Source organism: Barbus barbus, assembly GCF_936440315.1.
Source record: "Barbus barbus genome assembly, chromosome: 45".
Taxonomy (NCBI): Eukaryota; Metazoa; Chordata; class Actinopteri; order Cypriniformes; family Cyprinidae; genus Barbus; species Barbus barbus.
Window position 1 is genome coordinate 7,827,080 of NC_136723.1, and position 22,921 is coordinate 7,850,000.

General features: G+C 36.1%; 3 protein-coding genes across 3 annotated transcripts; 2 read left to right on the top strand and 1 right to left on the bottom strand.

The window, feature by feature from the left end:
* The first annotated feature begins 1,810 nt into the window (after positions 1–1,810).
* On the top strand, positions 1,811–9,799 carry LOC306863763 (germ cell-less protein-like 1). The gene is made up of 15 exons (XM_079407313.1): positions 1,811–2,028; positions 2,435–2,621; positions 3,246–3,369; positions 3,460–3,556; positions 3,680–3,777; positions 4,409–4,521; positions 4,611–4,676; positions 4,760–4,844; positions 6,172–6,262; positions 6,334–6,474; positions 6,659–6,728; positions 6,810–6,885; positions 6,968–7,113; positions 8,833–8,920; positions 9,015–9,799. Exons 2-15 carry the CDS (start codon positions 2,446–2,448, stop codon positions 9,153–9,155), a joined length of 1,512 nt encoding a protein of 503 aa, XP_079263439.1. The 5' UTR covers positions 1,811–2,028; positions 2,435–2,445; the 3' UTR covers positions 9,156–9,799.
* A 46-nt stretch (positions 9,800–9,845) lies between these two features.
* LOC306864495 (protein FAM136A) lies at positions 9,846–14,648 on the bottom strand. The gene is made up of 3 exons (XM_079408537.1): positions 14,341–14,648; positions 13,309–13,449; positions 9,846–11,532 (listed from the first exon to the last, which is right to left on the bottom strand). Exons 1-3 carry the CDS (start codon positions 14,425–14,427, stop codon positions 11,344–11,346), a joined length of 417 nt encoding a protein of 138 aa, XP_079264663.1. The 5' UTR covers positions 14,428–14,648; the 3' UTR covers positions 9,846–11,343.
* Positions 14,649–14,663: 15 nt separating this feature from the next.
* On the top strand, positions 14,664–21,125 carry LOC306864496 (prenylcysteine oxidase 1-like). The gene is made up of 7 exons (XM_079408538.1): positions 14,664–14,773; positions 15,772–15,915; positions 16,550–16,756; positions 16,862–17,036; positions 17,141–17,352; positions 18,244–18,396; positions 18,530–21,125. The coding sequence occupies exons 2-7, from the start codon at positions 15,804–15,806 to the stop codon at positions 19,198–19,200; spliced, it is 1,530 nt and encodes a 509-aa protein (XP_079264664.1). The 5' UTR covers positions 14,664–14,773; positions 15,772–15,803; the 3' UTR covers positions 19,201–21,125.
* Positions 21,126–22,921: the final 1,796 nt, after the last annotated feature.

Consider the following 22,921-nt stretch of genomic DNA (forward strand, 5'->3'; position numbering starts at 1 on the left):
AAAAACTCAGAGTAATTACAGATTGAACCATTTTGATTGAAAAGCTGAGACACAAAAATAATACCATTTTTAAACCAATTTTAAAAAATAGATTTGTGTTTATACAGTAGATTCTTGTTATTCCAGATTAGATACGATCGAGGTGTAAAATTGTGTTTAAAAATGAGGGACCAAGCTAATAACATTTGCCTATGAAAAAGAGAGAATTTGACAGGGATTTTCAAGATGTACAGATTAATAAGAAACAACATTAGGGATCAGATTCCATATAGATGAGGGCTTCTTGATACAGTTTTGTATCCAGTTTATTTTAAAGGTGTTGTTTAAAGTGGTGAAATCAAGTTTAAACCCCCTTTCTCAATGGTGTTCATAAATACAGGTTTTCTAATAAAAGAGTTTTATTCTTCCAAACAAAGTTGAGAAGCATTGTATCAATTTTTGTAAGAATGGCAGTGTCAACATTCAAAGAGAGAGCAGCATATGTTAATCTTGACAAACCTCCAGCGTTGGCTAAGATTCTTCCCTTCAATGAGAGATCATCACGCTGGAGCCACATATGCAGCCTTTTCTGAGTACTCTCAATTAATGGATTCAAATTTAAGGAGCATCTTTCTAATTCATTTTTTTGTTATAATAACATCTAAATAAGATACTTGATCTTTGATTTGAATATTACACATTTCTGATAAATTACATTCTTTGATGGACATCAGTTCACACTTTGAGAGGTTCAAGAACAGGCCTGATGCCTTGGAGGATTGCTGGATATACTTTAGTGCTGAAGGAACTTGATTAGCATCTTGCAAAAAAGAGTGGTATTATCAGCCAGCCGCCTGATTGGTATCTGTTTATCAGCAATAGAGATACCGTGAAGACCACTATTAGAAATATAAGCAGCGAATATCTGGGAAACTATTAAAAATAAATAAGGGGATAATGGACACCCTTGCCTAATACCACGTGACAAGTCAAATCTAGGAGAAGTACCATATTTTAATTAATTGTGCTACTACAGTAATATAGAGTTCTTACCGCCTAAATATTCACCAAAACCACATTTTTTTAAACATTTTGGTGAAACTTGCTGTTTAAAGATTACGAGTTGTTTCATCACAATATCACAAGCAGGAAAATTAATTATAAATCATTTCATTAACTGTTTGAGTAGATATTTGAGCAGGATTAAAAATAAATAAATAAAATGTTGTCCTCAAAGTCAAAAATGAAAAACTGACAATTAATTAAAATTAATTCAGATAATTAATTTAATATATTTATTGTATTATTGTTATTGCAAATTTGTAATACAAGCAGAGAGACCATTAAGATGAACACTAATTAATAAAACAAAGTCAAACAAAATGTGCAAGAACCAAAACAACAACGTTAACATTTGGTTCCCGTTTGTTTATTTTTTGGGGAACTAAATAATAATGTTCTAGGAGCATTCTTTTCAGGTTTTATTTATTTATTCTGCAACCATAATGTTCCCAGAACGTTGCAGGGTGTTTTATGTTAAATAACCTAAAATAATTTATACAGAATGTTCCCTAATGATTGATTCATTATTTATTTATTAATTTAATTAAAGTAGTCTTTTTCTTATTATTATTTGTTTATTGTTAAATAGTAATAAGAATTTACATACAACATACATATGTTTAATTTTATAATAATAAACTACTCAGAACTGGTGGACATCAAGCAACATTTTTGTATGAAAAGGTTTTTATAACACCAGAAAAGTAGATAAATAAATAAATGGTAGCGTCTCCGCGGCTGTAGGTGGCAGCAGCCCCCGGAGAACATCACAGACAACCTTGACGTGGAGGAGAGACACATCCCTTCTGTTTGTTATTTACCAGTCTGCTTTTGTTTCAGACTGAGGATTCGTTTATTACTCATTTTACAGCGGATTTCGATGTACGGCTATTAACAGCTAATATATGTGTTCATTATACGCCCAATGATGCATTTGCAGAGCGGTTGATGAGCACAATCCAGAGTTTTGAGAGGCAGAAGCGTGTGGTGAGTGTTTACAAGAGGTTTGTAACATACAAACGACAGAGTATGCAAAAATAATAAGTTCATGATGTTAAGATAATATAACGGTGATACAGACAAATGGACATCAAGAAATCCTTGTAAGCCACAGTCACTCACTTCACTGTTTCTGTGCTGAACCTCAGCCTGGAACCATTGGAATGTGAAATAACATTAATTTAGGCAAATTCACTTAAATAATGCACATTAAGCCTTGATCGCTGTCTCCACCTGTCACCTGAGTTCACTCCATGCAGTGTTTAGATTGTACTATTTTTAGACTTTCTGCAGATGGCACCCAGTACAAATGCACGTGTACAGTTGTCATGCCACGTTAGTGTTGTTAACTAGTTTGGTAACATGACTAAATGGGTATTGTCTGGTTTTGTAGGCTGAATAATTATGGGTTCACTCGGGAGCCGCTTCCAGTCGTCACCCCGGGGCCCAGAGGAGGCTGTGGAGAAGCAGTGCGCTGGGAACAGACACAGCTGTGAGTGCCGGAAGAGGAAACGCAGCTCACACTGTGAGTGCGACAGCGAGCCCGAGGAAGAGGACAGTCAGCTGGACACGCCACGCAGGTGAGAAGAACACATGCATTACTATGACCTAATGGTTAGAGAGTCGGATTGTAACCCAAAGGTCATGGGTTCGAGAGTCTGTACTGGCTGCCAACTGCTCCGGGGGTGTGTGTGTGTGTGTGTGTTCACTACTCACTGCTGTGTGTGTTCACTTGGATGGGTTAAATGCAGAGCACAAATTCAGAGTATGGGACACCGTACTTGGCCACACGTCACGTCCTTTCCTTTGGTGACAGAGTAGAAATATTCATGATTTTGTTTTGCGAAAAATACAGAATTCACGCAAGGAAGGTAATTCCGCAAAAAGCTGCAATTCCAGGTTTTCAAACAGAGATGGCGACAAAGAGGGAAAACTTACGGACTGCAGCTTTAAATTATAAATTTTATTTTTTAATTTATTAAGAATAATTCATTAACACAGAAGATCAAATATGTGACTTTCTGGGTTTACTACATTCATTATTTCTGTGATGTAAAGCTGAATTTTCAGCATCATTACTCCAGTCTTCAGTGTCACATGATCCTTAAAATGTGGCTTGCATTGTCACATAAATAGCGTGGTATTTATTAAATGTGTCTAATGTTTTGTTTTTTTTTTGTAAGCATTCTTCTTTCTGTGGACAGGAAAAAGTTGAAAAGCACCTCTAAGTACATTTACCAGACACTATTTCTGAATGGGGAGAACAGTGACATCCAGATCCGCGCCCTGGGGCAGGAGTGGAACCTGCATAAAATATACCTGTGTCAGGTTGGTCCAGCTGTTCTGTTCTCCTAATAACAGAGTGCTGAAGACGTTCATTTTGCTTTGATTGAAATGTTTTTTCCTCTCATTTTGCAGTCTGGCTATTTCTCCAGCATGTTCAGTGGATCCTGGAAGGAGTCTAACATGATGGTTATTGAGCTTGAGATCCCAGACCAGAACATTGACACAGAGGGTGAGGATTCTAAGAATATGTTTCTAACATCTTCTTGATGCAATAAACAAGTTAAAGATGTTGTTTTTATTTTGTTGACACCAAACGTTCATATCCTGACCATGTTTTCTTCTCCGCCTGCAGCCCTGCAAGTGGTTTTTGGGTCACTCTACAGGGATGACGTGTTGATCAAACCAAGTCGAGTTGTTAATATTCTCGCTGCTGCTTGTATGCTTCAGTTGGTGAGTATGTCCAGTGTTATAAAACAACATCATTACCATCTGATTCCTTAAAGACTCTATAATGCAACTATAGCCTTTTCCTTTCCTCTTTTGAGCCAACAATATGGCTTTTTATGATCATGTGCATGGATTTTTATGGATTGCAAACCAAAAAATGTTTGTAAATTCTTCTTGTCAACTTGTTACCTACATAAAATGATCAAACTGTCTAGAAATTGCAAGAATTACTTTTGGTAGTCAGTTGTATCAATATGATTGGGTTAAACATTACAAATCTGTATATTTTGTCTTTATTGCCTGTTGATTATGATAACGGTTTAATTTCAGTTAATGTACTACTATTGAAAAGAGTTGGGTAAGGAGATTTAGTTTGGCAGTAAAGGCATTTATAATGCTACAAATAAATGCTGTTCTTTTGAACATACTCATCAAATAATCCTGAAAAGCAAAATCACTGTTCCCACAAAAATATTACATTTTCAACAATTATAATAATTGCTTTATGAGCAGCAAATCATACATGTTTGTGTTGAAAATATAAAAAATCTAGTTGGTTTTTAATGAATGACATTACCTCTGTACTCACCTTTCTAGCATCATCCTTTAATAATTTGTTCTTTGTCTTTCCCAGGATGGACTGATCCAGCAGTGCGGAGAGACCATGAAGGAGAATGTGAATGTGAAGACCGTGTGCAGCTATTATAACTCAGCCACCATGTACGGCTTGGACTCCGTCATGAAGAAGTCAGTAGTCTTGTCTGATTTCCTGTCTGGTTCTTCTCTGACACATCTGCAGCATGATAAACATGTTGAATGTTCTCTGTGCATTGCAGGTGTTTAGAGTGGCTCCTCAATAACCTGATGACACATCAGAATGTGGACCTAATGAAGGAGCTCGGGTACAGTCTTACTCTATGAGTCTCATCTGACCTCATGTGAAGGGTTTAGTGCTTATGTTTGGTCTATTTTAATATGTGTGTAGGGCGGAAATTATGGAACAGCTCATTCAGTCTTCTGATCTGTTTGTAATGCAAGTGGAAATGGACGTCTACACGGCACTGAAAAAGGTAGGTGACATCATCATAGCATTTTAAGTTATTACGGGCACAATCTAAAAGATTTTGTATATGATCTGCTTTGTTTATTGCCACTTAATGGATAATCTTTTGGAAGCATTTTAAGAATTTAAATAAATTTAATATATTACATTTATTTAATCAAATAATATTTAAAAAGGTAAAATGCAATACATTTATTTAATCATTTAAAAGTCAATTTATGTTTTTCTTCATTATTTTGATAAAGAAATACAATTTAAAATTAATATGTAGTGGATTCAAGCAACTCATGCTTACTTAATATTTTATACATTTTAGAAAACACATATAAAAAAATGTAATTAATACGATACAACAGACATTTCAGGTATATTTATTTCTTTGTAATGCATTTTATGATGCATTACGCCCACTTCAATAAAAATAATTATCAAATCATTTAATCATTTGAATTAAATTTAACATAGCTTAAAATGAAACATTTTAATTAATTTCATTTAAATTATTAAATGGTATGGTTCCTATTCTTAATACTGTATATATCTTAAAATTTAAATGCTATCTTTAAATGAAATGTACAATTTAATGTATATATTTTTACAATAAAAACAGATATTTTTTATAATTTTTATATATGTGCAGCCTGCTCTGTGAATATAAAAATTGTATTGGTTTTGACTGTAACAGTGTTTTTGCTATTTATTTATTTAATCATTAATTTTCCATAATAATATTATTTAAATATAAATATATATATATATATATATATATTGTACATAAAATTAATATTTCAAAATTTTCATAATTTTTATTTTGGTTTATAACCTAATTTGTTTTTGTCATTTTTAAATACCACAGAGCAAAATATAAAGATTCCTTTATGAACAACAAAATGAACAGTGTTTGGGAACACTTTATTTTAAGGTGTCCTTGTTACATGTACGTAATATTACAGTAACAGTTAATTATGCATAATTACATGCAAGTAACCCTAAACCAAATCCTAACCTTAAACAGATAGTAAGTACATGTAGTTTATTAATATTACTCAGTACTTAATGTATAATTACACTGTAACAAGGACACCTTAAAATAAAGTATAACCCAGTGTTTCAAAGACTGTAAATACAATGAGAAATACACTTTTGTTGTGCTCTACCAATTACTATATTTGGCCAAATATAACAAATTATGCAAAACATATTTTTTATGTTTTTATAGTTCAATGTTCTATTATTTTGTATGTCCTGCTTTTACAGGATTAAATTTAGTGTTTTAGTGGTGCACTGAAACTACATCACTGCTCTCTCTTTTGACTTTTTTTTTTTTTTTTCAGTGGATGTTCTTACAGCTTAATCCATCCTGGGATGGGCCTATCAAACAACTTCTGCTTGATGCAGATGCCTGGCTGTGTAAAAGAAGAAGTGGTATGTTGCACTCATAGAAATACAAAAGTGCCTTTATATAACCTTTCCCTAACTAGCACACTCATACACAGAGGCTGGAGAAGAGGAGCCGTTTCTGAACACAGACGACGGGATGCCCTTCGTCCCTGTTTTCAGACACATCCGCCTGCAGTACATAATCAATGACCTGGCCTCGGCCCGCATGCTGGAACGGGACAACATCCTACCCCCCGGTGAGACTTTCCTGGTGCTCTCGGACTCCAGTCAGACTAAAGATTGGAGAAATCTAAATCTGAGAAAGATTTAGCTGGTTTAGTGTGCAGTATTCATCAGCTTGTCCTCAGATGGTCCATTGTTGTCTGAGGCTGAGATTAGTGGGGCGTATATGAACTCAGCTTCCTCTTGTGTCGTTATCAGAGTGGCTGAGCGCCGTGTACAAACAGCAGTGGTTTACTATGCTGAGGACAGAACACGATAACGATAACGGGTGAGAGAACGGCCCAAACATCTTCACTGCTAAACATTAAACGTGGTGTGAATTGCAAATAAGTGAAAATCATTGTTACAGACCACAAGAGGCCAATAAAGAGGCGTTTGAGCTGAACAGCATGCGCTGTGGCCGAAAACTGACCAAAGATGGAGATGTGAGTTGGATTCTTGCTGTTTAATTTGTTGTGTCTTTTGCTAGTTTAGAATGAAATGTATATATTGTTGTTGTCTCTACAGTACTGTTGGCGATGGACGGGGTTCAATTATGGCTTTGACCTGCTGGTGACCTATACAAATCGTTTCATCATCTTTAAGAGAAACACCCTCAGTCAGCCATGTGGTGGCGCTGTCAGTTTACAGCCACGACGCCACCTTGCGTACCGGTGAGCTGTTATACCTCCGATTATTTCTTATATTAGATTAGATTAGTTTAAATGTGGACCACAAACCCAGACATAAGGGTCATTTATTATTATTTGAGTAGCTGAATAAATAAGCTTTCCATTGATGTCTGGTTTGTTAGGATAGGACAATATTTGGCTGAGATACAACTATTTGAAAATCTGGAATCTGAGGGTGCAAAAAAATCTAAATATTGAGAAAATCACCTTTAAAGTTGTCCAAATGAAGTTCTTATCAATTCATATTACTAATCAAAAATTAAGTTTTGATATATTTAAGGTAGGAGATTTACAAAATATCTTCATGGAACATGATCTTTACTTCTTTAGTGGACGAATGAATAATATAATATAACATACAGTCTGTATAAAATATAAATCATAATAATAATGTTTTTTGTACATATATTGGATATATATGTTTCTTAGTAATATGCAAAAGAGGCATTATATAATTAAAATGCACTAAACTGCATAAATTCTTTCTTTCTTATTATAGAGTTGAATACATATTGAATTTTACATTGATTTACATATTAGAGTTGAAGAATTTTTACAGCTGTGACTTTGATATATTTTACTCCCTTCATAAATCAAAAAGTCCTGTCAACAGCCAGTAAAAGATCATATTTCACCATGTTTAGGAAAAAACGTTATATATTCAGACAAATGATATATGAACTCTTACTTCCCCAGTTAATCACAGTACATTAAGAAATTACATTTTGTATTATAGTTGAACTGTTATGTTTATATATGCAAAAGAAGCATTATCTAATAATGCATAAATTTCCAGAACTGAAATCTGAACATAGGATAAAGCTTAATTGAGGGCTTGATTAAGGGAATTTGGGCTTTGTTTTCCCTCCTATGTATATCTCTGTGAAACAGGAAGACATGGCTGGATAATTTCATGTTCATAATCACCCTGGAGTGCTCAAAATTGTGAATATGAATGGGAATATACTTCAGAGATATTTTACTCACAAGAATTTCTAGGGGTGCCAATAATTGTGTCCAACGTGTATTTGAGAAAAACATTTATTTCATAATATTTCCCCCATTTAAAATGTTTATTATCCATTGAAAGGTTAGATTTTTTTTAATTGTTTTAAATAAAAGAGCAAAAGGATTAACAATGCAGATTAATTTTCACAGCCGCCGATATTTTTGGCCATGACTGTATTAGAGTTTTTACAGCTGTGACCGATGTATTTTAATCGCTTCCTAAATCAGAAAGTCCTGTCAACAGCCAGTAAAAGATGATTTGTCACCATATTTTTAGGAGAAAATGTTATATTCAGACAAATGATATATGAACTCTGTAAAAACCGTAAAGTTTGTTGAAAGTGTTACTGAAGTGGATATTTCTGGCTCAGTGGAGGAGAAAATGGTCTTTAAAGATATGTATTGTAATTAAAACCTTCAGCTGGAAATGGATAAAATGTAATAAAATAAATGTGTATTGTGTATGTTTTCTCTCTGCTAGTCTGAAAGAAGACATTATGAAAGCAAAAAATTGCCTAAAATCTTAAAATTGACCAATGCATGAAAAAAACAATAGTTTTGACTGTAGCGTGTCTTGCCTTAAATAAAATGTATATTAAATAATATTTAGAAATATATTGCGTATATATTTTTCAAGTCATTATTTTTAATTTAATATTTAGTTATTTTTTAATTCCTTTTTTGTTTTTTCAGATTGCGCCTTGCTTCATTTGATAACAGTGGAAAAGTGGTTTGCAGCCGGTCAACTGGCTACCAGCTTGTTACCCTTGAAAAGGACCAGGTATTCTGTCTTAATGTTAAATATTAAATCATTTTATTTCCAGTTACTTCAAGGCTTGACTTGACTGAACAAGTCCTTTGTGTTACAATCACAGGAATACGTGGTGATGAATCTGGACAGCCGGCTCTTGTCTTTTCCTCTGTATGTGTGCTGTAACTTCCTCTACACTTCCCCGTCTAGTGAGAGGAGAGATGGCACACCGGAGCCAGAGAACAGCGCCGGCAGTGTGTCGTGACGCCACACACCATAAAACCTCCATCAGCCACCAGTCCAGCCGCCGCCTTATGATTTACAGTTTGTTAGCTTCATGTATATTATTTCAGTCATTTTATTTGTATGCTTAATTTGTAAATAGTCAGGTGCCTTTTAAATAATTTGCTATGTATCAGCATCAGAGCTAAGAGCAAGTGCTCTTGGTAATGAACTTCATTTGATTCTGTTTGTTTGTTTGTTTGGAAGTTGTCTTATATGTAAACTTTTAGGCTGGCTATTCATTTGTCAGTCATATTTTTTTTACAAAAAAAAGAAAAAAAGACTGAATATCAGTTTTGTACTGTTGTATTTGTTTGAAATTGGTGCTAATGTGATACATGTTGTCATTATTCATCAATGCATGCTGATGTAGGAGCAGTGAAGGGTTAACAGGCATGTGTTGGTTTACCAACAGGGCGTTTCTAGTGACTTCTACAGGTGTCCAATCAAGCAGTACAATTTTCAATATTTATACACAATGTGGTTTTGGTTAAAAATGTAAATATTGTTGGACCAAAGCGTCATATGAAATAAATATGTTCGTTAAAACAGCACTGACAGAAGAAATTGCATTCACTTTTTGAAACTGTTGTGAAGATCATCAGTAATTAAACCTGTTTGAACAGGATGGTTTTCTTTATACACAAATACACACAATACGTATATTATATTTACACAGGCACAATTTTTATTATTTTAGCTGCTGACCAAAACATATTCAAGTTACAGTTATATATTGGCTTAAACATTGGCTTAAAGTGCACAATCTGAGTTTTAATTTGAGAGCATTCTCATCACAATTGGAGGAAAAGTTATGTAATTACAGCTCTTTAATATGTACCTCCCCACTTTTTCAAGGGACCATAAGTAATTGGACAGTTGACTCAAAAGCTGTTTCATGGACAGTCGTGGGCTATTCCTTCATTATTTCTACATCACTTAGTTGATTCTTGAGTTGATTCTAAGTATGCCATTTTCATTTGGAAGCTGTTGCTGTGAACCCACATAATACAGTCAAAGGATCTCTCCATACCAGTGAAACAGACAATTGTTAGGCTTCAAGACCAAAACAAATCCATTAGAGACATAGCAGGAACACTAGGAGTGGCCAAATCAACAGTTTTGTACATTCGGAGAAAAAAAATAACGCACTAGTGAGCGCAGCAACATTAAAAGGCCTGAACGTTCACGGAGGACAACAGTGGTGGATGTTCAGAGGATCTTCTCCATGGTAACGAAAAAACCTTTCACAACATCCAGCCAAGAGACGAACACTCTCCAGGAGGTAGACATGTCACTGTCAGAGTCTACAATCAAGGGAAGACTTCACAAGAGCAAATACAGAGGCTTCACCACAAGCTGCAAACAAGGCCAGATTAGACTTTGCCAAAAAAACATCTAAAAAAAAGCCAGACCACTTCTGGAAAAGCATTCTTTGGATGGCTGAAATTAATATGATCCTGTACCAGAATGACAGGAAGAAAAAAGTATGGAGAAGGCTTGGAACAGCTCATGATCCAAAGCATACAACATTGTATGTGAAACATGGTGATGGCATTTACCACAATTTATACAAAATTAGATATAGTATAGTATTGATATTTTATTATTTTATTGTATTTGTAGTCATCTGTATTGTTCGATATTATTTGAAATCTTAATGTTCTATATATATATATATATATATATATATGTATGTATATTAGTGCTGTCAAACGATTAATCGCTTCCAAAATACAAGTTTTTTTTTCACATTATGTGTGTTTACTGTATATATACATATATATACAAATGGACCAAATTTTACCTAAATTTATTTTAGGTATATATTAAGCCAGGTATATATTCTTAAAAAGTAATATATTCTTATATATTATAAGGCATATATTCTTTTTTATTTATTTAGTGGTGAAATATGTCCTGGATATTTCTTGAGATTGACGCTAATAGTTTTGCTAGATAATGTTTCCCTTCCTTTGTAATTCAACAGGCAGCAAGTTGGTTTGATCTCATTATTTATTGTCTGTACAAAAACCACAAACAATATGGACACAGAAATCAGCACATGCCATTCACCAAATCACAATCAGGTGATGGCAAAGATCCAATTATTCCATCCAGTAAACTCATGAGTCCACAAGAATCATTTCATACAGCCTCGGCCACAGGCTTCACTGAGGTATTGAGTTCAGGCTGTCCTTCAGTTTGCGAGTCATGCTGGGCAGCAGGTTCAGGTGTTCATCCACACAGCTGCTCACACAGCTGTCCATCAGCGCCCGCACGGCAGGCTCCTTCGCCCCGGAGTCAAACAGATCCTTGGCCTTGTCGTTACAGTGCATTGTACACCTCGTGAGACGATCCTGTAGATGAAAAAATGGTTAGTCTATATCACAGTATTCCAGCTATAAGATTAAGGGCCAGATTTACTAAACTGGCCAAATTAGCCGATGGGAAGGGAAATTTACTAACAATGCGCACATTAAAGAACACAGATGCAGCCAAATCATTTCCATAATCACCAGCGCAATCTACCTAAATCTACCTTTTTTTGGCCGTTAAATAAAGGTGCTAATACCATTTGATAGTTAAACATGCGTATGTTAATGAATTCCAATCATTCGTAAATAGGGCGCTCGTGCACGCTCGTACACAATTAGCATAATCCCCACCTATGAATTACAGCTATGCGTGTCCAGGAACGCAGTGGAATATTCTGGTCTACTTTCTCAGGTTTGGCTCCAGTATTGCATAAATGCAAAAAATACTAATAGGCCATATGGCTAACAATAAATATTCAACAACGTGTGTCCACCAAAGCGTTTTTAGCCACCTGAAAAATGTCAAGTACTCTTCTGAAAACGGCCAGCTGGTGGCGCTTGAAAACACTTTGGTGGCACAGCGTTTTTCCAGCTGATAAGGAATGATAAGGAATATCCACGGCAGTAACGTATTGCTAGTATCTCATTTTGAAGAATATTACTGAATATAAAAATGCAGTAACCAGTAATATTAACTTCTCTATTGTTGTTCAGTTGTTGTACAAGTAGGATGATTGGTCGGTGTGGTATTTGTCCCGCCCCTCCTCCATTGATTGGACGGCTGGGTAAAAAGTGACAGTGTCAAGCGCTGCGTTCTTCCCAAAGCTAAACCGGAGCTAAACAGTGTATCAACTCTTAGCTACAAAAAAAAACAAAAAACAAAAACAAAAAAAAAAAACAGAGCAAACGAACTTGTAAAATATTATAATGGCAGTGCATCAAAAATCAGTTTGCCAAAAAGGAACACAGAACGTTTTACGCACCATTTACACCTGGTAGGGAGCAGGAGCAAATTTCTTTCGTACCAACGAACATTTTGAAAATACGAACATTTTCATGAATTCGAAAGTTTACGTCAGAACGGCTTCACGAACGATTTACACAAAAATTCGTTCTGCTCGTGTTTCATGAATGAAGCCCAATGTCTCTCAATAGAAAGACTCGACACTGAATCGTTGAAACGAGTCGTTTTTAGAATGAATCCCAAGCCGTTTCATGTCGAAGTCAACATGAAACATTAGCATATTGCCCGCCCACTTGTTGCGCACACCAACCCGGGAAAACGTATTTTTCGGTTGGTCTAGATGAAAATGCTAATTCATTCTTTGCCACTAGGTGCCGCTTTTGGAGCAGAAAAAAAGAGCTGTTTCCCCGGTAACGCTGTACAAAGCGACCAATGAAATCGACCAATCACCGCAGCAAAGGAGAGGTTTGGAAAAATGAATTGTTGTCGTTGAGCGAATCGTTTTGGAGTCGTTGAGCGAATAAGGTAAAAATAAATGCATATTATAAGAAAGTGAAAGTGTTTTTTGACCTTGTATCCCAAAATATGAACCTTTCATGACCCATAATAGGAGCACTTTAAATACTCTCCTCCCATAAATTTTGGTCTGAAAGGGAAACTCCTATAAATGCATATTTAATAAGGTGAGGTGCAAAAATAACTGTGTCCAAGCCTTTTCAGCGCTAATTCTTCACTGCAGGTCTTTAGTAAATCCTGACAGTACAATTTTAACGCCAAAAAATGCTTTGCGCTGACGCAAGCTGATAGTAAATCTGGCCCTAAAAGTGAATGATGGCTGACAGAAGTCGACTGACCTGAAACTGCTCGAGTTCACTGGTGACCAGTCCTTGAGCTTTAGCCAGCGGAGTGTGGCAGCGGTCTATACACTGGTGCACCTGGTTCATGGAGTGGCCGGGATTCTCACAACACTCTGCACTGCAGCGGAACATGCGCCCCTGAAGATCGAAAGAGCATCATGAGCCATTACTTAATCAACCTTTGACTAATAAGTGGTCAAAAACTATATTTTGGCCATTACAGCTGACTTAAGTCAATATAGTAAATCAATAGAATCAATGACAAAACAGATTACTGCACATTACCAGAAGTTGACCTGACATGTCAAATATTGACAGCAATGTTCTATAGTGTAACATGATATACATAGTTATTTATACTTTGCCTAAAACGTTTTTCCTAATTCCTGTCTAAATATTAGTTACATGTGGTTTTATGATTTCATATTAAGAGACTACATGCAACAAATAAATGACTATTTACAATTAATAAAAATGTAAATGAATTATATAATTAGTATGGATTAACTACATAAATTATATATTAATATTACAATTATTATATAATTGGTGATTAAAACAATTATGGACTTCCGTTACAGTTTGGGGTCTGATATTTTTGTTTTGATATGTTCACCAAAACTGCGCTTACTTGATGAAACAGTACTATTGTGAGAATTTAAAAGAACTGTTTTCTATTTGAATATATAATTTATTCAGCATCATTACTCCAGTCTTCAGTGCCTAATATGCTGTTCAATAAACATTTATTACTATGCTTTTGTGAGTGTGTGGTACATTTATTCCAGGATCAAGATCAGAAAGTTCAAAAGAACATCATTTACTCAAAATAGACTTTTTTACTGCCACTTTTGACCAATTTAATACATCCCAGCTAAATAAATTATCTAGGTAATTTAAAAAAATGAATAGAAGTTAGTTGTAAACTGATGTGGCATAAAAGACTCGTGAATTAATGTTGACCATCACAGATATATCCAGTAATGTATAGTATCTGTATTTAGGCGGAACATGAAAAATGAAGCTTACCTGCATCTTACGGATGTGATCTTTCTCCAGACTGTGAACCATATCCTCCACTGCCTTCTGCACGCGAGCCTGCTGTGCTTCTGCCATTCCCGAGCTCACATCAACAGCCTTTATATTCAGTAAACCTTAGTTATAAAGCTACTACTTCAACCAGCGACTCCAAACCAACACATGTTACTAACAAAGCCTGGAAATCATTACTAAAACGTTAAAATGAATCAACTTGAAATGAAAGCAAAATCCTTCAGTAAGGTCACCTCCTACTACACCTAAAGCATGCTACCCAGTAAACACGCCACTTCCGCCGTGGAGCGCGTCCTGCTGTTTCCGCTTCCGTACTTCATCCAAAGGACGAATCTGCGGCTGCTGGATTTCACGCTCCTGTTTTATGCCCTTTATTACCTTTACACTTTACTTTAACTTCTTTAAACAGGTGAGATACATCGTTTTTACAGCTGTGCAAATTTGAACGTGACTTGCATGACTCAGTCTGTATGAGAGTCTGACTGAAAAGTTTAACAGCAAACTTGTGACTTTGATCTCTCTGGCTACAGTAGTTATTATCAATGCCATTAATTAAAAATATGCATTTTTATTACATTTCACAATATCAGACTGATTGGATTTCTTCAAACAGACGGAGCCCAAAACGACGCTTTCACAGTTGAATCTGCCGAAAGATGCAATTAATTTATTATTGTCTTATGTAAAATAAAAATATACAATTCTAAACGACTTTGTGTTTATGAGCTTAAATCATAAAACAATCTGCAATATGTACATATTTGAACGTTTTTGAGGTTCTTGAGGTGGCCTCAGTGCACTTCCTGCATGACTTCAAATATTTTAAATCCATACATTTTTATCAAAATACTAAAATAACTTTACTCTAATGTAATACAAAATTCTCAAATTTATTTGTTTTTATTTAAGGAAATAAATAGAAATCACAAAATGAATCGTGGTTAATTTAATGTATAAATACTCTCAATTTCTGGCAATAAACAGTAAAATAAATAAAATAGTAGCTTTATGTCATGAATGTTGTGTACAGCAGACACGTGTGTACTCATTGTTGTTCGTGTTGGAGTCAAAATGTATTTTTTTGTTTTTTTTATTAATACTCATAAACAAATACAGACAGTGTTATGTAAATAACAATGAGAAACAAACTAAAAAGGCTGTTTTAATTTGTATGTCACGGACTAAGAATCGCTGAATCGTTGTTTTTAAAGGTATGAGTCACACCCATGCAAACATCTTTATGGTTTTCTCAGCTCTAACGTGTTATAGACCAGATAATAAAATATGAATCTGATAGCAAGCTGCATGATTTGTCTGACATTTCTTTAGACCGTGAACAAACAGCCAACTTTTTCATATGAAAATCTGATCTCATGTAGCTAAATTTTCCTGCCGTTTGTTTTTCAGATGTTAATATTGTGAAACACTGAATCCCTAGAATGGCTCTGAGACACTTGTCGGTGAAGGCTGTCCTCTTCTTTGGGCTTTGTCAGGTTGGACGCAGGGGTTTTGCCTCTGCACCTGAAGTCAGAGAGGCACCAAAGAAAATTGGTATGGTAAAGTTCACACGAATCATTTGTTGTGTAAGAATTGTAAGACTTTAATTCCTGTAAAGCCTGACATATGAAATAATGCTGATAATAATAAAAAAAAATGTTTATTAAAACTTTACACAAAATATAGAAGAAAAAAGGATTGCTTATGTGTTTCGTGTTGAGTATCGTATTTGATATTTCAGGCTTTTATGACTCATATAGTATGATATAGTGAAAATATGGAGGTAAAAGCTCTATAGTGTTTTATTGCGTGGGCAAAACTTATAAAGCAATACAATGAAGATTGAGAGATGAACAAATAAATATTCCTCAAAAGCCTGATGAATTCACAAATGAACTCTATATTACTAAAAGTGATTGGTGGATAGTGAAGTAAACCTAAATTGCTTCACTCCAGTAAGTGTTCATCTTTAAACACACATAAAATATGAAGCTAATGGAGGAAGTAAAAGGCCTTTTACTTGCTAAAAAAGTATAAAAATGATAAATCAGATTACAGAAGCCATGTAGTAGTTTGTGTGCAACAGTTTTGCTCTTCTTGGAAATGTAGAGGTCTTAGAAATGAATGTATCAAGTATAGGGTTGTGTTTAGTGGGATCTGATAGGCTAAATATGCATTTCTTCTTCAGCAATAATTGGCGGTGGTATTGGAGGCACGGCAGCAGCGTTTTTCTTGAGACAAGAGTTTGGACCGGCAGTGAAGATCGAAGTGTTTGAGGCTGGGACTGTTGGAGGGCGTCTGGCCACTGAAAACATTGGTGGACATGAGTATGAGACGGGAGGATCCATTATTCACCCCCTCAACCTGCACATGAAGCACTTTCTGGACAGACTCGGTCAGTATGCACTTCCCTCTCAAGCTTTCCTTATGATGTTCTTCTCTAAAATGCAGAACTGGATACTTTTGGTATAACCTTGCACATGTCATACTCTTTGATCAGGTCTGTCTCCTCGTGCTGATGTACCTTCTAAACTGGCGATATTTGACGGGAAGGAGCTGACCTTCGAAGAGAGCGACTGGTTCATAGTGAACTTCATTCGCATGCTGTGGAGATATGGATTCAACTTCATTCGAATGCATATGTGGGTGGAGGGCATACTGGACAAGTTTATGAGGTTTGTCTGTTGTGTTACCATTATTTTTTTCTAGTGGTGAATAGACTGAGCATAACCAGTTAATATTAAAGTCATTTTATTGTCCATTTCTCTCCTCTCTGTAGGATATATCAGTACCAGCAGTTTGGCTACTCGTTCTCCAGCGTGGAGAAGCTTCTTCATGCTATGGGTGGAGACGGTTTCCTCACTCTGGTCAATCAGACGCTGGAGGAGGCCATGCTGGCTGAGGGCTTCTCTCAGGTCTTTCTCAATGACGTCGTAACACCCATCACAAGAGTCAACTACGGCCAAAGTGTCCGAATCAATGGATTTGTGGGTATGCTTGTATTATATATAATAACAATTCCTCATTGATAACAAGTGGATTGGTGAAATGACTGAATTTATTAATTTATTTAAAAAACGCATTACAAATTATGTTCCAGTAGGGAAAAATAGCCTTGCATAATTTTCATTATTATTATTTCTCAGGGCGAATAAGCAATGAAACTAGTATTAATATATTTATAGTATTTGATTCTTTTTTTTTTTTTTATGTGCGCCAAATCAAAATCATCTGGTGCAACTAATGTGCAATTATCTTATCACTGTTTGTCAGTGTCAGTAAGTGTCTTAAAATATCAGATAACTTGAGTTTTTTATGACAAGGCAAGATAAGTTTAGGTTGTAAGATGTCATGTGGTGCGACCCTTGGAAAACCTAATATTTATAAATTAGTGATTTATGATATTTCCAAAAAAGTTATTTTTACCTTGAAAAATGTAAAAACATAAAAAAAAAATAATGATCAAGATATGTACATTCACAATTATTTGAGGAAAATATGTAATTATATTTTACTTACACCAATTGACATTTTAGAGTCATTACCTTTACATTTGTTTCTGCATCAGGTTTTTCAGAATTAAACCAGCATTAATGCATAGAATATATTTTTTTAAAGTTGCAACGTGTTTTAAACTAGTTTTTTAAAAAGATTTTTCTCCTTTTCTCAATTGTGCACTCTATTATTTGCCATTGCCATTGAAAACATTAACTGCAATAATTTATCAGGCATTGTTGCAGTTAGTTTTGTACCACAAATTTGATCTGTTGCAAATATGTTTTGCATCACTACAAGTGTAAAATGGCCCTCCCACAAAATCCGTTGGGGAGAACTGCTTTATTAGATACAGAAGTGTGTGAATATGACATATTGTATTTGTAGGTGCTGTTGCACTAGCAGGAGCCGACTCAGGATTGTGGGCAGTGGATGGAGGGAATAAGATGGTTTGTTCTGGGCTTCTGTACCACAGCAAAGCTGAACTTATTCCAGCTCGTGTGACAGCCATCTCCATGAAGATGAGACCATCCAAAACTGGTACAGTCCACTTTGAACATTATAGAGAATCTTTTTATATATTATGTGCGCTGCCAACAAGTTTGGGGTCAGTAAATGGATTTCTTGCCAACCCCAGACAGTCATATATATCCTTTTTCTTGTTGCCTTTCAGGTTCCGCTGCAAATTTCTACGAAGTGAACTACGTTGGTGAGTCTGGTGCCGCCCATTCCATGTACGACATAGTTGTAGTTGCCACACCTCTCCACCAGGGCATGTCTGACATCAACTTTTCAGGCTTTTCTCCACCCATTCCAACCCACTTCCCTGGCCGCTACCGCCAAATGGTGGCCACACTGGTCCACGGTCTGCTCAATGTGTCCTATCTGGGCACCACAGAGAAGCCAGAAAACTTCTTTTTTTCTGACGTCCTCACACTGGACAACAAAGCCTCTGAGATCCACAGCCTGAGCTCTCTGAACCCTGTGAAGATTCCCAAGGGTTACTCCTGCAAGCCTGCCAGCCATCGCAAAGTATGGAAGATCTTCTCCTCCCAGCCACTTTCTGAGAAGAATCTGCAGCAAATCTTCCTTTCCTGGGACTCGGTGTCGGTGAAGCCATGGCTCGCGTACCCCTCCTACAGCCCACCGCACCGCAGGACGCCTCCCTTCATCCTCCATGATCGCCTCTACTACCTCAACGCCGTGGAGTGGGCAGCCAGTGCCATGGAGATGAGTGCCATTTCTGCCCGTAATCTGGCTTTGCTTGCCCACCACCGCTGGTACGAGCAGATGGCCAAAATCGACCAAGAGGACCTGCACACCAGACTCAAAGGTGAACTTTGACAGAGGAGCACTGCGGAACTACTTTAGGTTCATAAACAATACAATCTTGTATGGAGATGAGAGATTGGGTTTTTGAAAGGCAGACCTGTGCTGTATATTTTTAAAATGAATTTCTTAGGTTATTACATTTGGTTATTACAAATAAGCACATCCACAATTATCATTACTGAAATGAGAGATGGGATACAAAGTAATTGAATAATTAATCATTTATAGCTATAAAAGAGTTTTGACTGACAATAAACTCTATTACGTTGTCCCCTACAAATTTTGGCCTGGTTTTTAAAGTAGAATCACTTACAATTATCAAAAATAAGTTTCCTTAATTGAAATAAAGCTGAACTTATAAATAAACAAATATACTAAAATTCTAATAAATAGAAATAAATGCTAAATAGAAATGTAAAAAATACAAAAAATGACTAAAACAAGCATTAACATGAAAACTGAAATTTTCAAAATTAATAATTACTATAATAGTGTATAATACTAAGATAACACTTCATCAAATGATTATACACTATATCAGATAAACATACCATATTTAACATATATTTGTATTTTTTTTTATTTTAGATTGCTAAAAGCTGAATTTGTAAATGTTCATTTCATACTTACGGGTAAAACAGCAAGTTTCACAAACTGCCAAGCCATAGAGAAAACAATTATTTGATCTTACAGTCTGTCTATATTAATGTTTGTGGGTGAATCTCATGAAATCTGTCAAGAACGTGCTGTAAAATCACAAGCACGTTTTTCATTCTCATTACCATCTGAATTGTTGCGCCAGGACATTTGTGTGCATGTTATTCTCAGTGATGATTTTCATTATATTTTTACCTTATTACTTTATTAAGCAGATATACTGTAATACAATTACTTAAATTAAAAATGGCATAGATTAAAAACTGTACAACAAATACAACCGTGCATGATATTTACAATGTTTTGTGTGATGACCTGGATTGTTCTAGACAGGTTTAATGAGATTCACTCTTGTATCCTTCAGGAGCATTTTAGGAAGAGCAAGCCTAGATGCACAGTAAAATTTCACAGTAGTAGTGGCCGTTTATGTGATAGAGTGTGGATATACAGTTCACTGCTTGTCATTATATACTGTATGAAGGAACTCTGTGATTAGCACTAGACACAGCTCTCTCTCTCTCAACAAAGAAATGATATTGATTACTATAGCTTCTTGAGTGTGTGTTTGGCGGGCACTATCATTTGCCAGGTTTCCACAGATTTGAGATCCAGTCTTAAATCAGTCTGGTTCACCTGCTCAGTCCTCTAACTTGAATGCAGCTTCAGTGAGCTATATAACTTTCATGCATGTGCTAAGAAACTTTAGAATTCTTTTATTCTTCCTGCAAATGTGCATTTAGTATAATGTTAATCATTCTTGGTCCCTTAAAGTGTCTTTAGTTTAAAAGAAGTTTTGATTTTCCTTCAGCTGACCAAAGTCAAGTTTTATGAATATATATTTTGATGACATTCTCCCCCAAATTCTTATGAAAAATGTCAACTAAAAGTTAAACAAAAATCTATAAAAATATCTTTCCCAGTTGCACAGACAATCACAGTCCTGGCAAACTACAAGTATTAATACTACTGACACATGGGCTGGGGCTTGATATGTTTCTAACGTTCTGACTCTAATCTTCATGCAAATGAGCCTTTCTGATCAATGGTTTACTTGTAAATGTTGCCTTCCTGGAAAGGAACATATTTAAATTTTTTGTAACAAGGAGGAACAGTGTTAAGAAATGAATGAAGAGTGCTTTTATAAGAACAAATGGATGTTGTTTAATAACTTGTCAAATGCAGTCTTGATATTGACAGTACTTAAGAATGAGAATTTTGTTGATTGAAGATCAAAACCGGTTTACAATTGCAATAAAAGTTTTGTTTTTTAATGTGTAATTAAATGTCTTGTATTAATAATTGTGTATAAATCTTGTATACCCACCTGTTCATGGCACCCCTGTGGGCTTCAGTAAAGGGCTAGTGTTGTTTTTGGCGGCCTGTTTTAATTTTAGTTTTAGTCTAGTCTTTGTTTGAAGCTGTCATTTTAGTTTTTATTCGTTTTAGTCACATTCATACTCTTTTTAGTCTAGTCAAGTTTCAGTCAACTAAAAGTCTGAGAATTTTATTCTTATTTTAGTCAGAATTATCCATGACTACTTTCGTCTAGTTTTAGTCGACAAAAACTGATGACATTTAGTCTAGTTTTAGTCAATTCAAATTGTATTTTAGTCTCTTTTTAGTAATACAATTCTATTTAACCCATTCAATGTAGTATAAGTAGCAGGGGTGCCGTGGGTGGGGGTTAGGACGATTCTAAGGGCCCGACGATGCATTTCGGCCTGGCCCCCGACTTTTTTACACCTCTAGAGAATGCAAAGTTTTGCGAGGGAACACAAACATCTTTGCGAGGGAACGCAAAAGATTTGAAAAATATTTTTTCCTCCCACCCCGAAATCTTTCCACCACCATGAGCTCTTAGGGGCTCCGTACTTTACCATTACATACAAAACTGAACTATTTTAATAACTGAAACAGTATAATCTGATTTGGGAAAAAGACGGGCTCGGGCTGGTAATTCTGTTAAACTCTCGTATTGTTACCTTATAGACTCAAGAATACATCCATTCCAGACACGGAAGACGCTCTGATTTGAATTTACAACATTTATTTTACCAACCAAACATGTTAGAAGTAGCCTACACACACATCTCCCAAAGACGTACTTGTGAGAGGATCCTCTTGGACCAGAGCAGCTTTAGCAGGATCCTCTGGGAGCAGGGATCTTGAGAGAGCAGCTCTGGGACTAGAGCAGCTTAGACACCAACTCTGACAGAAGCTACTACGGGAAACACAGGGGCGGCCTTGGCTGGAACTTCTTCAGCACGAATCTCTGCACCATCACGAGAGGAGATGACAAGTATCTGTTTGACCCCCGGTTCAGTCATGACTCATGTCAGGAACCTCTCGAAAGCTTTGAAACAGGAGCTGCCTGTTACTCGACCTCAGCAGGTTATGGAGCAGCATATCTGCAATCTTTAGTTTGGTATTCACAGTGCAGGAACCTTTGAAGCAGCAGTGTGAGAAACCTCTGGGACCAGCAAAGCTGTGAAATGGGCATCCTAGTATTGTCAAGACAGGCACCTCTCTGGGCCCTCAGGTTTTTTAGTAGTAGTTTGTTTATGGCAGCCTTCCCTGGTGTTTCTGAAGCGGCCCAAAGATCCCAAGGCAGCTGAGAAAAGAAGCAATACTTGGGCAGTAGTGAGAGAAACAGGGAGGATGGGGACGGGGCAGCATCAGTGTCCTGGCCCACCTCACTCTGGTAGATTTGGGTGGAGAGAAACAAGAGTAAAAAAAAAGAGGCAAACCTCCTCTTTTGTATGCTTTAATTCTTTCTTCTCTCTTCCGGTCTCGTTTCTCTCCCGCTCGCCTGCCTCAGCGACACGGACATGCGTCTTGAGTCATCTCTTCAGGATGAGGTTGGAGCGCCGCCGTGTAGTCGGTGGGTGTCAGTGGTGAACCGGGACTAACCCTGTTCAGTCACCTCCTTCCTCCTCGTTCTCTCCACGAGACAGTCCCATAATCAACATGATAAATCGCTATCAACAACTGTTGATAACACTAAACTCCTTACTAACCGCAAAGTATACCACATATAATCCATGTGAATTCAAAATAAATGTCCGAATATTTTAAA

Coding starts and splice junctions, on each gene's coding strand:
- LOC306863763 (XM_079407313.1), top strand. CDS start 2,446: ATGGGTTCACTCGGGAGCCGCTTCCAGTCGTCACCCCGGGGCCCAGAG. Junction 3,778..4,408: donor CTGCTTGTATGCTTCAGTTG/GTGAGTATGTCC, acceptor TGTCTTTCCCAG/GATGGACTGATCCAGCAGTG. Junction 6,886..6,967: donor AACTGACCAAAGATGGAGAT/GTGAGTTGGATT, acceptor TTGTCTCTACAG/TACTGTTGGCGATGGACGGG.
- LOC306864495 (XM_079408537.1), bottom strand. CDS start 14,427: ATGGCAGAAGCACAGCAGGCTCGCGTGCAGAAGGCAGTGGAGGATATG. Junction 13,450..14,340: donor ATCACATCCGTAAGATGCAG/GTAAGCTTCATT, acceptor TTCGATCTTCAG/GGGCGCATGTTCCGCTGCAG. Junction 11,533..13,308: donor GTGAACTCGAGCAGTTTCAG/GTCAGTCGACTT, acceptor TTTCATCTACAG/GATCGTCTCACGAGGTGTAC.
- LOC306864496 (XM_079408538.1), top strand. CDS start 15,804: ATGGCTCTGAGACACTTGTCGGTGAAGGCTGTCCTCTTCTTTGGGCTT. Junction 15,916..16,549: donor AGAGGCACCAAAGAAAATTG/GTATGGTAAAGT, acceptor TTTCTTCTTCAG/CAATAATTGGCGGTGGTATT. Junction 16,757..16,861: donor GCACTTTCTGGACAGACTCG/GTCAGTATGCAC, acceptor CTCTTTGATCAG/GTCTGTCTCCTCGTGCTGAT.